Genomic DNA, 15960 nt, shown 5'->3' with positions numbered 1-15960 from the left:
AGGCTTTTGCAGCCTCTAACTGATTTTATTCCAGAAAGTTCTTGTATTTTTTTTCCATTTTTCCATCTCAGCCCCCACGAATAGTATCTCCAAAGAACAACGGTCCCCCACCATGCAACAACTGTCTTTCATTGCGGGAAGGTAATGTTCAGGTTGATTATTAGCTACTTCAACAAGCATTACAGAAAATTCAAACGAAAAGTATAATAAAGGTTGTAAAATGGCAGGAAAGTATGAAAAACTTTATATCAATAAGAAATTCATTGGTAGCTGGAAAGGAAGGCGGCTGCACTCAGGACTGTATCCTCCATGCTTGGTTTGAGTGCTCTGCGGTGTGGAAACCCTTCATTTCATTAAGAAATTACCAACAGGAAGGTGGAGACAGATTTTTCATTTTGCGTGTATATTTGTGTCATTTAATATTCACGTGATAGTCAATCAAGGAATTTCCCTTAAAATTGACCACAGGTAACATAAATATTAGACCCCTAAAATTGTGTGTAATGGTGAAATTTGCTTAACAAATTTGCAAGTTGGGAATTTGTTTGTATTTAGGGAGTGCTGTCTAACCTGGACAGCCTAAAAAAACATTTTAAAAATAGGAAATCATTCTTTGTTTTGTTTTTCTCTCTAGGCTGGTTTGTCATTTCAAGCCTTTAGAGCTGTGGTTTCTCTTATGAAGGGTTCATTTTTGTTTTGTACATGGATTTGCAAAAGGATGACTGGAGGAGGAGACGAGTCAATGGTATCACGAAATTGCACCCTCGTGTTTGATGAAGCTTACCTGTTTTTCTTTTTATAAAAGCAGGTTTTTTTAGTGTGTTCGAGGGGGGTCTCTTTTTTTATGCTGTTTAAATAGAGGAACACTGTATCAAGCTTTTTTTTAAGAGAGCAAAAGTAAAACTATGCCTATGTACTTTAGTCTAGTCTAGTTTTGTTTTATTGGAACAACCAATTCTTAGAATTCCCTTTTTTGCGCTAAACTGATACTTGATGCTGAATGGCTGGCTATAAAATCAGGAAGTAACTACAAATAAGAAACCTCTTAAAACGTAAACCGAGTTTCTAAATGAGTTCACCTTTTCCTTGAAAAACACTCCGTTTCAGAGATTTTACTTTAAAAATACGCCAAAGTGTGAAAGCTGTAAATGATAAAGACATTGGAATGGAAACAGAATCAAGCCTTAGCTGCCAATACTCCTACTCTCTGTAACTCTTCCTGAACATCAGAAACTGACTCTTTACCTACTTTCAAAAACCTCCTCTTCACCATGGCTTATTCACTATAATCCCCTTCTTAACTTAAAGCCTTTTGTTTATGTTGTCTTTGTTTCCATTTTACTGTCAAAATGTCCTTGACAGTCCCAAAAAATCCTATATAAGTTTGATGTATGATTGTTATCATCACCATTAGAACAGCTTCCTTGTTGGGGAGATTTGTTCACTACAGCATCTAGTTCCATGAGAATAATGCTAGGGACAAAGGAAGGAAGAACAGTATGCGATCAGCTCTTTGCATGAAAAACCTCAGCTGTAAGTGAGGTCAGATGATAAGCAGACTTGTTCAACAGGGAGGAGTACCAGTGCAGTGAAAACAGCGCAACTCAGTGCCGTGGTATGTGCAGTGTTATGATACGGTCCATAGAATTTGGCATGCTTTGTATTAATCTTTCCTCATGGTGCAACGGCATAGGGGGAAGTAGTTGTTGATGGACTTTCTTGCCGCTTGGTCTTGAAACAACATTGCAAGTCAGCAGGTATTTTGTTTTGCAGCAAAATTCGGATCCTGAACAAAAATAAACCATTTGGTTTTATTGCATCTCATTTATTCAGAGTTCTAGGGGGAAACATGTTGATTATTTCCACTAAGAGCTGAAGGAGAAGTGGCTAAAAATGTGCCAGCATTTTGCTGATTGCTGATTTAAGTGCATTCTCCTCAACCTTTTTGAATGCATTAAGTATTCAGAGTGATGTGAGGTTATGCAACCAGAAAAAAAACTTTTTTTTTTCTCTCTTCTAACAAGCTCTAGTTTCAAGAGCTGTGAGACGGGTGGTGTGACAGCAGAATCCAGAGGTGGTATTCAGTCTTTCCTCGTAAATGTCTGTGTTGGGTGTGTTTGCTGATTTTTCTCCTGGGTTGCTTAAAACTTATGCTTGTTTTTTTTCACTATTGGTGGATTGCAGGAATTCCCACTGTGGCTCTTGCTGTGTTTAACTCCGCTACTGTCGGGAATGCTAAGTTGATTGTCATGTATTGCTTAATTTCTATGCAACATTTAGAGGATGGAGAATTCTTATACCGTGTCCGTCAGAGGTAGGACTTCTATTTAAAGTCTAAATGATGCAATAAGCCTTTTGTGTCTAAAAGTATAAGACCATGCTTTCTTTGACAGCAGAAAAGTTGGTTAATTTTTTTTTTTTTTAATGGAACTGCTTTATCTGTTAGAGGAAAAAAGAAAATGTTACCTTATTCAATAAAACCCTGACCTTAACTTTTTGAAGGTAAAAAAAAAACATACATTCTATTTAATCAAGTTCCTGATAAATTACTGGTTGTAATTTTCAGATTCACACACTGAGGGAATAAAGAGGAAATATAATATAACATTAGTATATGTCATCGTAAGTTATCTAGATTATAATTAATTCATTTAAGTTGCTGTAGATGTGTGCTTCTGAAATTTATAAGTGTTTTTTTTTTTACCCTAGCTCATTTGTATCTGTAAATTGACCCCCTTATTGGTTACCTGATGAATGATTTGGTGTAGACTACAGGAGGTCTTCATTGTAAATATTTGATTAGAAGAAGCACCTGATTGCAGTATATGTTACCATGGTTAACAGCAAACTGATATTGACAGAGATGCAACCTCCTAGTAGCTTGTAATTTTATTTTAAATCATAAAGTATCTTAGTGCATCTTAAATTACATATTATAAAATGTAATGTTTTAATGCAATTCAAAGTGAAAATTAATATGTATTTGATACACATATAAATCTAATATAGATAGGTGCTTATCTAAGTTTAATTTTAAATGTCTGTTTAAAGAAAATAATTTATTGGTATACTAAGGTAGAAACAGGTTACAGCTTAGAAATCTAATCTTAGATTTTTTTTTCTTCGAAATGTCATTAATCAGTGTTTTTTTTTCTCATGTAAGTTTAGCAATAAAAATCACAGATAACATATATGTCTTTCAAAAACTAGCTTTGATTCCAATCATCCTCTCTGGAAGCTGTGAAACATACTTGTAAAATAATTATTTTAATTAACAAACCATGAAAATCTAACAAACTAAATGATTGCAGTAGATTAGTTAGTACGAGACATCTAAGAACTAAAAGTGATGAACTGATGTCACTCTGAGCTATAGAACCCAGAGAAGTGGCTGTGTGAAAAAAAAATGGTTCATAAACAAAAAAATGTATTATTTGATCAAATCAATTTTAGCCTGGCCCTGATTATGACTTATTCAATCATGGTATGACTGCTGACTTGACCGTGTTCTAGCAAACAGGTTTTTTTGTTTTTATGTTTCATGAACATGAAAGATCTGTCTAAGTTGCATGCAATTAGTGTTGCATGCAATAATATAAATTAAAAGCTGAGTTAAAAAACAATAAAGGGGCAAAAAGAACAAGAATAACAGTGCTTACATTATTGATTTATTATATTTTTAATTATACATTTGTCATTTACTGGTGTTCCTCTTTTTTTTCTTGTCTTTTTTTTTTTTTTAGCATTCATTCAAGCACTTCATGCCCCCCTTTATGGAGATACTGATTACATTTTCAGCCGAAGTTTGAGCCAGCCCACAATCACAGCAGCACTTGTTCTTTAATGCCCAGGATTGGGTGTTTTGATATAATGATCAAAACACCCAATTCATCTTTGCTTCTGTATTATAAATTGATTATCTAGTATAGTATCTAGTAAGTTAGTTTGCATATCACATGAACATTTATTGAGATTTATGTGTTTATAATTTAGATTGTATGGTGTTTGTACATATAATAGTAAAGTACCGCGTTGAAAAATACATTGCATCACCCTGTAGTCATTTAAACCTAAGCTTACAAGCCCCATCAAGTCAGTGAACCATCACCTCATTTACCCCTTGAATGAATTCCATTCTCTGAGGCTGGTTGCAACAAACTGAATGTTCCTGCAGATGAGTGATGCAATATGAAAACCAGGTGTTTGCTGATCTACATACAACTCTCGATTTTATGGAGCAGGATGCATGAAGCGTTAATAACTTGGATGATTTATGTTTTTGGGGTTTTTTTTATATGCCAACTTGCAGGAAACACAATTAGTATTTGGAAGTTGTACTTTAAGAAACACTTTGCGCTCCGTGGCTTTTCAATATTTTTGTGGTTCATTTATGCAGGATAGGTTGATTCCATCTGCTCTGATTTGTAACTCTTGCCTGGTATAGAAAGATTTATCTGGCTTAACTCACATGGCTCGTGCCATTCCTTAGGGGCAAAGTACTTGGTAGGTAACATATTGTTGCTTGCCCCACAGAGCGTGTTAGTCCAGAGTTCTTAATCACTTCAGACAAGTGGATTTCATTGGATTGTCAGCGGTGGAGTAGCGGGAAGCTTTAGTGTGGTAATTATTGTGCAATATGGCCATTTATCTCACCTTGAATTAGTTATCTGGCTTTTATGCCCCTCTAGTATCTGCTCAAGAAATCACCACAAAACCACACAATTCTCTCTAATTGAATGTAAATTATTACCCAGAGAGATATTTGAAAGGTCAAAAAATGAATATATTTTAAAGCTGAACCTTTTACATACTTCAGATTCAGCAAATACAGTAACGTCTGGTTTCACTAGAGCCATTCAACATGGCAATAATCAACACCCCACTCTGCACTAATTGGAAGTAACATGTACCAGCAGGTGATTTATAGATCCCTGTTTATGAAGATTAATTGCTACAAAACCCCACACTTCTCAACGGAGCATGTCAGCAGAGCATGTTGCTCTACCTTTAAATCATTTCAGCCTGCTAACGACATAAGGTTAATCTATGTTCCGCGACTCTGGCTCAGGGATGTTAAGGTTGATGTAAACCCTGAGCGGATTAAGTCCTTTGTTTATCCGTGACAACCGCTTGGCTGTATGCTCATGGAGAAGGCTGCAGATCTTTAAGGATTTCATTTATTATCGTTTGCTTTAGAAATTAGCACTGTTTGGTGCTATATTTTGTCTGTACGCGTTATGTGTATATACAAACAGGAAAAGAAAGTGAAGGCTGTTATGAAGAAAGAGCGACATTTGCTTCTGAAGGTTATTGAGAAGCTTGAAATGTCTGTCGTGTCCACCTGCCTTGAGTGTATCAGCATGAGAAGAGGAGACCGGTATGTAAGTCCATGTACTGTTGAATGCAGTCGGTACAAATTTAGTGTATTTAGACACAGTAATGCTTCATAAAGCCAAGTTGTTAGTTTTTGATGATTTTGGACAGAAAAAAAGTCTTTACTCTTAACATCCAAGTCTTTTCAAGCAGCATTTGTGTTAATATAAACTTCCCAGTTATGAACTTGGAATGGTTTAACAATTTAATTATTTCATTTAGATCTAGAAATTCCAAAAAATATATATATTCAAGTACAAAGAAAAACTTCTACATCTTGGTTATTTTTCATACAAGCCAAGAGAACTTCATATAATTATAGATATAGAACATAAAAGGCTCAAACATAACAGTTAATGAAAACATGTCCTCTTGGTGGCAAGGACAAGAAAAAAGTTTGTTTCTTTTTGTATTCATAGTTGACTTAAGGCTGGACAGCTGCAATCTAACAAAATGACATAGTTTTGTAGCTGTAGGAGCAAAATAATAAATACTTGCTTCAATATATTTATTATTTATTGAACTGACAGGAATTATAGATGTTATTAGTATAGATATGACCAAGTCATTACTTTCCAAAACACAAGTAAGTCTTAGAACTTTTTAGGCTTAACGAATACTACGTTCAAGCCATAGTCTTCTAATTTCATCATTAACAAGTTATACTGACCCAAGATTATTGACAGGAGGAAATCATGTTTTATTTTTACAATTGTTTTGCACGGTTATATATTTTACTTCAATGAGAGCATAAAGTCATTTGAGGTCAAATGCTCAAACAAAAGTCAAGTCTTAACTCACCTCCGCATATGAGGTTTTATGTTTGTTAGGTTGGTTAGTTTGTTGGGATTTTTACCATAATCCAGATCATATTACATCTACAGGACGTTTTTAAAGGATACTTTAACATTTAAAGACACAGGTATTAGGCGGAACAAGCCGCTACCCCCTGAACCAGAGGAGTGACTATTCACAGCTTGAGCACAAGACTCAATGTCAGGACGTATTATGCAGAAGACAAAAAACACGAGAAAGGGAAGCGTCGTTGCTTTGTTAGGATTTCTTAAAAAGTTATGAAGAGATTTTAAGGATTAGTAAGGATCCTCATGCAGATTAACAATTCATTATTATCTGGTAATAATCCAGATTATGTGAGAATTTTAGGTTAAGTCCCAATATATCTGTGCTCTCTAAATGCGTTTCCAGCTAAAAAATGTGACTGTGACAGCATTTGGCTGTAGCTGTCCATTTGTTTTTGTTTGTTTGTTTTTCTCCTTTTGAAGATCCTGTAAAAAACACCATTGCAATATTTCAGTCAAGTCCTGTTGGAGCATCAGACGTCCAATTCTGTCAATATGTAATTATGGCAAGTTTGGTGTGGTTGTTTAGATTCAGATCAGGGCCTATAATCACCCCAGGATTTCTGGCTTTGTCTGAGCTTCTTATATCAATGTACTGAAGTTGTTATTGACTTGTTATTTATGCTTTCATAGTTGATAAAACCAACAATGTTCAAGCGATGTTCAAGCAATCCACAACACTTCATCTTGAGGCATTTTTACAGTAACGATTGAAATCATACAGTCAGATTGTTTAAATGTTTTCTATCTAAGGAAGACCAGTTGATTGCATCAAGTCATTGACTTTATAGCAGTTGCTCCTCCTGGATGAGTATGTGAAAAGAGTAGATATTTGTTTGCATTATGCCATTGACTCTACAGCAATCTCTTACATTGAGCATGCATGCAGTAACAGTGGAGGCGCTGTGTGAGCAGCCTTCTGCTGAAGCCGGGTTGGATTTAAATACACAGAAGCTGACAGATAAAAGCAACATAGAAGCACTGATCTATACAAATCTTATCTGTTAGAAAAGGCAAACTAGCTGCAGTGAACAAAAAGTGAATGTTACTGGACTGTGGGCACCTGGTGAAAGACTAATATAGTTGTGTTTTATGTAAACAGAACTGAGAGATGGAACGTTATAGTACTGCTATGCAAAATCCAAGGTAGCTTAATTATCTAGGTAATGATGAAGAGATGAACAGTGGATTTATCGTTACATATCGACCCTCAAAACATATCTGTCATGAAGATGTGATTTAGGACGGCTGAGCACTGCCAAAAATACCAACAAAAGCATTTAGGTGGGGTTAATAAAATATGATCAACTGTAGAACGCTGCACCCAGATAACGTCTGAGGTTTATTAAAAACTAAATTAAGTTTCTCTATTGTAATGTTTACAAAAACCTGATTGATAAAAATCCAAAATGTTTTTCAGTGATATAAATCAGTTTTGTAAAAAATATATTTGATTGACAGATGCCGAGTAGAATAGGAGCCAGTCTTAAATCTACTAATTAATTCTCTTAAACCTAACCATAATTGTAGGACACAAACATTCCTAGTGTGATTAAATTTGTATTAAAGTCCAAATTCAGCTAAAGCATAATATTTTAAGTTTAAACGTAATCCAATTGTCTTCTGCTTAATAGCTTCATTTACTGAACATATATTTGAAATAACAAAAATTCAAGTTGTTAACTGTATTGCAATTAACTTTTGTAGAGTAAATAGAATAATGTACAGCTCATGTTCTTCAACTGAATTCTGGTCTTAAAATAGACAGTTTGAAGGATTTGAAACAGGATTGGGCAAGAAGGTTATGGGTTTGATTTCTGCATGGAGTTTGCATGTTCTCCCTGAGCATGCGTGGGTTTTCTCCGGGTTCTCCAGCCTCCTCCCACTGTCCAGAAAACATGACTGTTAGGTCAAATGGCTTCTCTAAATTCTCCTTATGTGTGAATGTGTGCGTGAATCGTTGTTTGTCTGTGTTGCCTTGTGAGGGACTGGCGACCTGTCCAGGGTGTACCCCGCCTCTCGCCCGTAGACAGCTGGAGATAGGCACCAGCATCCCTCGCGACCCCACTTGGGATTAAGGGTGTTGAGAAAATGGAAATGGGGTTAAAGGTAAATTGTGCCCCTGAATCTCCTTTTATTGCCCAGAAAAAGAGTAAATCATCTTCCAGCATGTGTGATTAAATTTGTTTAATGCCATTTTTTTATCACTTGGACTTTTACAAACTTTTTTTTTTTACTTTGTTCCAGTATCACTGCTAGAATGTTTACACCTCTTTATGTAGTTTGTTTTGACTTGAATGTTGGTCAAACTAGCAAACTTTGGTCAAAGCATCTTAGTGACACTTTCCTGTCTGTATGAGGGTATTGAGAGCATAACAACAACACCAAATGGATGACTATTGTTTGCAGGGTAGTTATTGATATTTTAGCAAATGCAGAGTTTCAGGTTAAATAAGTATTCACAAGCTTTGAGTTAGCAATATGTACTTAAAGAATGACTAATTGTATGACTAGTTTTCGGGATGTACAGCTTTGGTACACCGTAATTTCCCCCCTAAATTTCACAAAGTTGGAAAAGACAGGATCGTAATTTGGATGAACTAACTGCAGAGATGATGTTTTAAGGTTGACTTTCTCACTTAAAAACATATTAAAGCTACTTTTAAATCAACGTATCACAGAGAATATAGCAAAACCGCTCTCTGCCATTGTACACAGGAGCAGCACAAGCATCAGATGCATCTATACACACTTTACTGAATATAATCAGCAGGCGCTTTTTGGATGCTGAAAGCACGTGCTATGTGAACGTAGCATTACACTTTCTGATGTTTTGAATTAACCTATGAAACATAATATTGTATCTGAAAATGATCTCATGTCTTCCTTAGAAAAATTTACACCTCTAGTCACACTGCAAAAAATATAAATCTCAATAAGTTATTTTTTCTTAAAATAAGTGTGTTTTTCCTTGATTTGAGGAGATAAGTAAGACACTTTGCCAATGGAACAAGACAATTTCCTTTTAAAATAAGAAAAAACTATTTTATCGTCTTATTTCAAGTAAATATTATCTAACTATCTTATTTTAAGAGTGAAAATACTCATTCCATTGGCAAATCATCTTATTTACCTGCTCAAATTAAGGCTAAATATACTTAATTTAAGCCATTTTTTACTTATTTCTGGATTGTTTTTGCAGTGCAAGCACACATACTTCCCGTAATCAGGACAATAGTAGTGTTGTAACAAAGAAAAAAAGTTAGCTGCATTCCACCTCAAAATGCAGGAAATAGCTTTTCAGAGAGTCTAAATTTCAAAATGTTCTGGAGGAGGATACCCCCCTATAAGGTGTATATCCTATGAAATATTCCCAGCTAAAAGCCTGGGTATTCACATTATTAACTGCATGGACTGGATTTCAGGGAGGCCTGTCTGGAATCAGTTTATATCCAAATACAAATAGAAAAAATTAAAGCCGAGAGACCTTTATGCTACTCAAGCAAAGTTGCAATGCCCTTTTTTACTTTAAGACCCAAGTCGGATACTGTTTCTAATCTCTGGTACGTTTCCTTAAATGAATTAAAAGCTTTCTGTGGTCACTTGAGCGCTTTCTCTGCTGTCCAAAGACCTGCAGTGATTAACAATTAATCTGAATCAAAGCTCCATATGTTGGCTAGGCAAGTTGAAACTCAACACTGACAAAGGAAAGCAATGAAACCAATTGTTTTGGTTGAATTCACACAAAAACAGGGCAAACCAGCTTTCTTAGAGGATTGGGTTGGTTCATATGCTTTCTACCGTCACCTTAGCAAGCCATAGAAAGCAAAAGTAACTGGTTGGTTACTTTTTGTTTAGTTTGATCTTGTCCCAAATTAGCTTCCCTCAATGAAGAAGAACATAAAATATTCACTTGTATTTAGTTTTTCTTTTGGGCTGGTCAGAGTTAGAGTATACAAACCGTAAATGCATTATCACTGCATTTAACTCACTTTGAAAAAATGGTGCTTCTATTTAACAGTTTAGCCCAACTAAGCCCAAAGCTATTTATACTACAGGTACACCGATATCAGGTGGTTAACATCTATGACTGATATGAGCTTTTTTTTTCTTGCATTTGACCAATTTAATTGTCAATTCTATAGTATTTATCACAGTGTCATTACTATCATCTAAATGGAGGAAATAAAAACTATGTTGGCTTCAAAAGCAAAATTAGAATTGGCCTTAAAAATCACTTGATCTCTAAATCTGGCCCCTGGCAGATATAAAGTTAATGTAATGTTTCAATTTGAGCAGCAAGACCAAAGCTAAATCTGCAGGGAGCATTGAAAATAATTATGGGGATCATCTTTTTTCTTTTCTCTTCATTCAAGAAGACTTTCTACAAACACCAGGAAGATTTAATTGCTAAATTCCCAATGGAAGACTTCCCTTTGCAGTTTAGGAAGGATATTGATAAGATTAACAATAATAAAAAGATCTAAATCTACATGATTGTTTTTATTTATTCTTTCTTTTTTTTAGAAAGGATACCCTAGTACATCGTTTTAAAACCATTTGGATGATGTTTTTCATCATTTCCCTATAGTGAAAAATGCTAATTTATTACATAAAGGCATTACCATGTGCCAGAAGTGTTAATAATGGTGGGCTCCAATTTGTATATTCAGCATCTTTTATCTTTTAAATCTTCTTATATTTCCATCAGAATGTTGGGTTTTTTTTTTTATGTTCTTCTGTATTTGGAGGATACATTTTACTAACCGTAGAAAAACTAGGAAACTGGTAAGAGCGGAACATTTGTCAGCCGGCCTATATAGGAAATTTTAGATGCTGGCTAAAATGTTCAGATATTCATTTTTTTGTCTGATTATCGGACCGATGTTTCAGTTTCGGATCAGGACACCTGTAAGCTAAACCTTAGCAGTGTTTCTTACTGACCAACAAGTTTCAGGGTGCAAATGTAGTTACTGAGAATATAAAAAAAATGTCTTGATGATCCAAGTCTCTCATTCTTTCCTTGGTTTTATGAGTGAGAATGGCATGGAGAGTCCTATACAATAATTCTGTAGTAGTGCTGCAACTCTATAATCTAAATCTCTGCATTTCTTTTTATTTTGTCTCCGTCAGTTTGCTTAATATATGTTTTTTTCATAATAGTAGTAATTTTTTGTTATTTTACATTTTAATACATTTTATTTCTAGGTATATTTTGCACATTTATTGCATATTGAATCTAGTTTTATTTTATTTACAGTGCATTGAATGCCTGTTACAAGTGAGCTATATACATTGACCGACTGATTAATAAATACTTTAGGATCTGTACTCCTATATACTGGTCATGATCTCTGCTCATTTAGACAGTTACTCTGGCACGCATTTATTATGACCATGTTATAACACTTGATTTCCTTTGTTACACATAAGGGGAAAATTCTCGTAACCTTCTTTCAGTCAGCTGTCTGTTAGCTTACAGCATCGGGTGGGGGACCTATACTTATTAAGGCCATATTATTGTCATAGTGATGTTCACAGTGGAAACTCTTTAATTATCTCAAACAGATTCAGAGCTGCATTAATACCTTCCTGTGTTATTAAATGCCACTGGTTGTATGGTTCAAAGTCATTGAGACCTCAGGCGTTATATCTGTGTGACACATGCAAAAAGACCCAGAGCAAGTTCTGAAATAGCGCTTCTCTCCACGGATACATTTACTTAGCATTTAAAATAAAATGCAAAGTACATATTTTCAGTCTGGGGTAACCTTGGCATTTTTACAACCTCGTGGTCATGACAGGAAGGAAATTATTCATTCTATTTTGGATTTACAGCTTTTTGTTTCCTTGTGAAAGTTTTCACTACATAAGAAAGATTGTTTTGGGGGTTTTGTTCTCTATGGAAATCATATGAAAAGCAATCGGTTGTTCCTGCAGTTTCATTTACTGAACAGGTTGTTTTCTAAAATCAAAGAGAAGCATTTGATCGGTTTCAATCAAGTAGCTAAATGTCGGATCCACATGATCCCTTTGTGATTTGTTCTCAAAGCTATCTTTATTTGTTTCTGCAGGATGGAGTCATCCTGCCTGGACTTGGCTCTTGAAGGTGAGCGGCTCTGTAAAGCGGGTAACTATCGCGCCGGCGTGTCTTTTTTCGAATCAGCCTTGCAAGTTGGAACAGAGGATCTTCAAATTCTCAGCGCCATCTACAGCCAGCTGGGAAATGCCTACTTTCACCTACAAGAATATAATAAAGCGCTAGAGTACCATCGACATGACCTCACTCTAACTAGGTAAACATCTAAACAATGTTGTGGGTTTGGACTCCGCATAGGAGGGTATGCATGCGTGTATATAGTCTGACAAAGTTCGTTAAGCAACTTTACAAATAGAATGTTCTCTTATATACTTTTTTCATCTATTGTCTTTCTTTTATTTGTAATCCCAGAACAATTGGAGATGAACTTGGAGAAGCTAAAGCTAGTGGCAATCTTGGAAACACATTAAAGGTTTTAGGAAGATATGGGGAAGCTGTCGTTTGTTGCCAAAGACATTTGGATATTACAAGGGCCGTGGTTGATAAGGTGGGTAACATTTGGGTGATGTTTTTCAGTGTAGAAGTCTCTGGACTTTCAGAGGGTCCAGTCTGCATGCAAACAAGAAAAGCTGATATGTCTGTGTATTTTAAGTGTATAATTACAGCCATCGTCTCTGCGGTTTCTGTCTGTGAAAATGTGATGTGCGTGCTGTAGGTTGGGCAGGCTCGAGCGCTGTATAATTTTGGAAACGTTTACCACGCCAAGGGTAAGAGCATCTGCTGGAGTGGAACAGAGCCAGGAGATTTTCCAGAGGAGGCTAGAATTGCCCTCAGGAAAGCAGCACATTACTATGAGTAAGTTTGTATTGCTGTTCATGATGTATTGTTGCACCATGAAAAGCCTCTGGAATTCTGTAAAGGCTTTGATGGTTTGGGTGTCGCTCAAATTCATAATATCCTTAGTATCTATCTTCTAGGATTTTTCATACATCATTGCTCTGTATTAAGCAAAGGCTTCAGGATGTATCTTTCCACTTCAAAGCAAAATGTTTCTCTTTAAAAATAAAATCAAGCCAGAAAACCAAACCTTCCTTTCTGCTGTTTCTGCCCAACAACCAAGAACAAATGGATAATTGGAATTAGGTGATCCAAAAGGAAAAATTGAATAAATAATTCTGGCACATGTATGCAAAGCCACATAAGGCTTTTCCCAATTTGTTTAAATGTCAAAGAGTGAAGGGTTTGTCTTATTTATATTTATATATATAAGTAAAAAAAAAAAAAAAAAAAAAAAATATATATATATATATATATATATATATATATATATATATATATATATATATATATATATATATATATTTTACTTGGCAAAAAAACAGTTTAAAATTCAGAGAAAATGTCATCTCTTTAACGCCTGTGGCTTCCTTACAACTTTTTATAGCCAGGAATAAGCTAGCAAGAGCTTGTAGGAATAGCCTGGTAATTGTTCTGTAGTATAGTTGTTACACGGTGCATGTTAAGGCAAAAACGACTTGGCTCTTACAGTATGAGTTTGAGCCTTGTGCACCTTTTATTCCCAGTTTCCAAGCACTTCACAGGATGGCATAGAAGTGAAGAATTTACTTACCTTCACAAAATCCTTTTATTATCACTGATATTACACCAATAGATTATGTGATTTTCTGTTTGCCAGCACACATGACTGTGTCTGACTTCTTCTGTTGCTGGTAAAAAATAAAACAAATCAATTATTCTGTAATTTTATAGTCAAAATTTAATATTGAAGGTGCAATAGAAGTGCTTTAATAGCAGCTTGGATAGGGTGTGGTATTGTCTTTGCTTCTTTTTAATTCTTTTTATTTTTAACCATAGAGCCAATCTGTCCCTAGTGAAGGAGTTGGGTGATCATGCAGCTCAAGGTCGGACCTATGGGAATCTTGGGAACACCTACTATCTCCTGGGTGACTTTGAAAATGCCGTAGCTGCTCATGAAAAGGTAGGCTTTAGTCCATTTTTGAGATAAATTGCATGTTTGGTTATGTTTCATTCATATACAAGCCTCCTAACAACCATAAAGAGCTGGTTAAAACCTGGTGTCAGGGCAGTCATCTTTTCCTACTGTTTGCTCTGTTATCCAGCGGCTTCTCATTGCTAAAGAGTTTGGTGACAGGTCTGCAGAGCGGAGGGCTCACTGCAATCTCGGGAACGCATACATATTCCTGGGCAAGTTCGACATGGCAGCCAGTCACTACAAGTGAGTAAAATTGAGGCTTAGTGTCAGGTTTTCTTACTAGTTGACAAAAATTATGGACTATTATCCATTTGCCATTATCTGCAAGATCATCTCAGTTATTTTCACTTATTCTTACCCTATTTCAGTAAAGGAATGCTGTAGAGAATTATAATAGATTAATATTTTTTAAGAAGGTATTCATATTCTATTTGCTATTGTTTTCTCTCTAAATAACAAGATTATGACTTTCATCTTATGAATACTGCAACTTTGTTTTCTCAGAAACTGCAAAACTACTGTACACAAAACCATTTTGCAGCTCGCCAGCTGATGTCCATGCAATTTTAGGACAAAATTTTCACTGATAAATAAAGGGTAATAATTATGGTGTAAACAAAGATGCATATATATATATATATATATATATATATATATATATATATATATATATATATATATATATATATAATTTTTTTTTTTTTTTTTTTAACTAGCCATAGTATTTTGCTTTAAAACTTAAACGTGGCCAAATACAGCAAGTGTTTTAAGGGAAATGTCTTATTAAAAATTTCTTATTGCACCCAAAAAAAATTTTAAATTACACACTTCTTATACCAAGTAAAATGTTTGGGAAACTTTTTTAGCACCAACAATAATACGTTTCATGCAGACATCAGAGTTAGGGTTTACTTTTTCTCATAAAAATGTTGCATATTTAATTTATTGCTGTGTAGGTACAGAGAGAGAAAGAATTACAATATAATTTCCCTTCGTTTAAAGTTATAAACAAGGCCCCTAAGTCATTTTAACTTGGTGGTTTTGGACCATATTATAAAAAGTTTTCATCCCACCAGTGTTCGCCTTAATATAAAATTTCTGTTTTAAGAAGAATAAGCTGTTTTTATTGGCCCTATTCTTATTATCTAAGAAACTAAATTCCTTGTTTTCTAATAAAAGCTAACTTAGGGAACTTGAGGGAAGTGGCGGCCAAGTGGTTAGGGCATAGGGCTTTGAATCCTGAGGTTGTGACTTCGATCCCCCACTTCCACAGACTGCCACTCTGGGTCCCTGAGCAAGACCCTTAACCCCAACACTGCTCCCCGGGCACCTCACAATGGCAGCTCACTGCTCCCCTCGGGGATGGGTTAAATGCAGAGAAGTAATTTCCCTCTGGGATTATTAGAGTATTGAAAATCAAAAAAATAAATCAAAAAAAAATTAAAAGAACTGAATCAAGTATTTTATATGGAGAGAATACTTGAGTTTTCCTTGTAAATTACATTACTGAAAAAAATGAACTTAAACTTTAAAAGTCTTTGGTATGTTTGTATGTTCTTTTTTTGTTTGTTTGTTTTTTTTTCGTTTGTTTTTTTTTAAATAAAAGCTAAATGGAGAAAATGCTCAATGGGGGGGAGTGATTCCCTAGTGGTTAGTGCATTGCGCTTGGGTTC

General features: G+C 35.1%; 1 protein-coding gene across 3 annotated transcripts in view; it reads left to right on the top strand.

Annotated features, from left to right (window-relative positions):
* LOC119784858 (G-protein-signaling modulator 2-like) overlaps positions 1-15960 on the top strand; it is a 28807-nt gene that overhangs the window by 5020 nt on the left and 7827 nt on the right. The window contains exons 1-6 of one of the 3 annotated variants that reach the window (XM_038287116.1): positions 2175-2314; positions 12308-12529; positions 12685-12820; positions 12989-13128; positions 14149-14272; positions 14415-14530. In XM_038287116.1, the coding sequence (XP_038143044.1) occupies positions 2250-2314; positions 12308-12529; positions 12685-12820; positions 12989-13128; positions 14149-14272; positions 14415-14530 (803 nt within the window). In that variant the 5' untranslated portion in view covers positions 2175-2249. Of the gene's footprint in view, positions 1-2174; positions 2315-5140; positions 5378-12307; positions 12530-12684; positions 12821-12988; positions 13129-14148; positions 14273-14414; positions 14531-15960 lie in introns of those variants that run through there. The other 2 variants (XM_038287124.1, XM_038287131.1) reach the window with 2 other exon arrangements.

Source organism: Cyprinodon tularosa, unplaced genomic scaffold (genome assembly GCF_016077235.1).
Source record: "Cyprinodon tularosa strain WSP-4 unplaced genomic scaffold, ASM1607723v1 ctg106, whole genome shotgun sequence".
Taxonomy (NCBI): Eukaryota; Metazoa; Chordata; class Actinopteri; order Cyprinodontiformes; family Cyprinodontidae; genus Cyprinodon; species Cyprinodon tularosa.
Note: the sequence above shows the minus strand (reverse complement) of the source record. Positions and strands in the feature narration are given on the sequence as shown.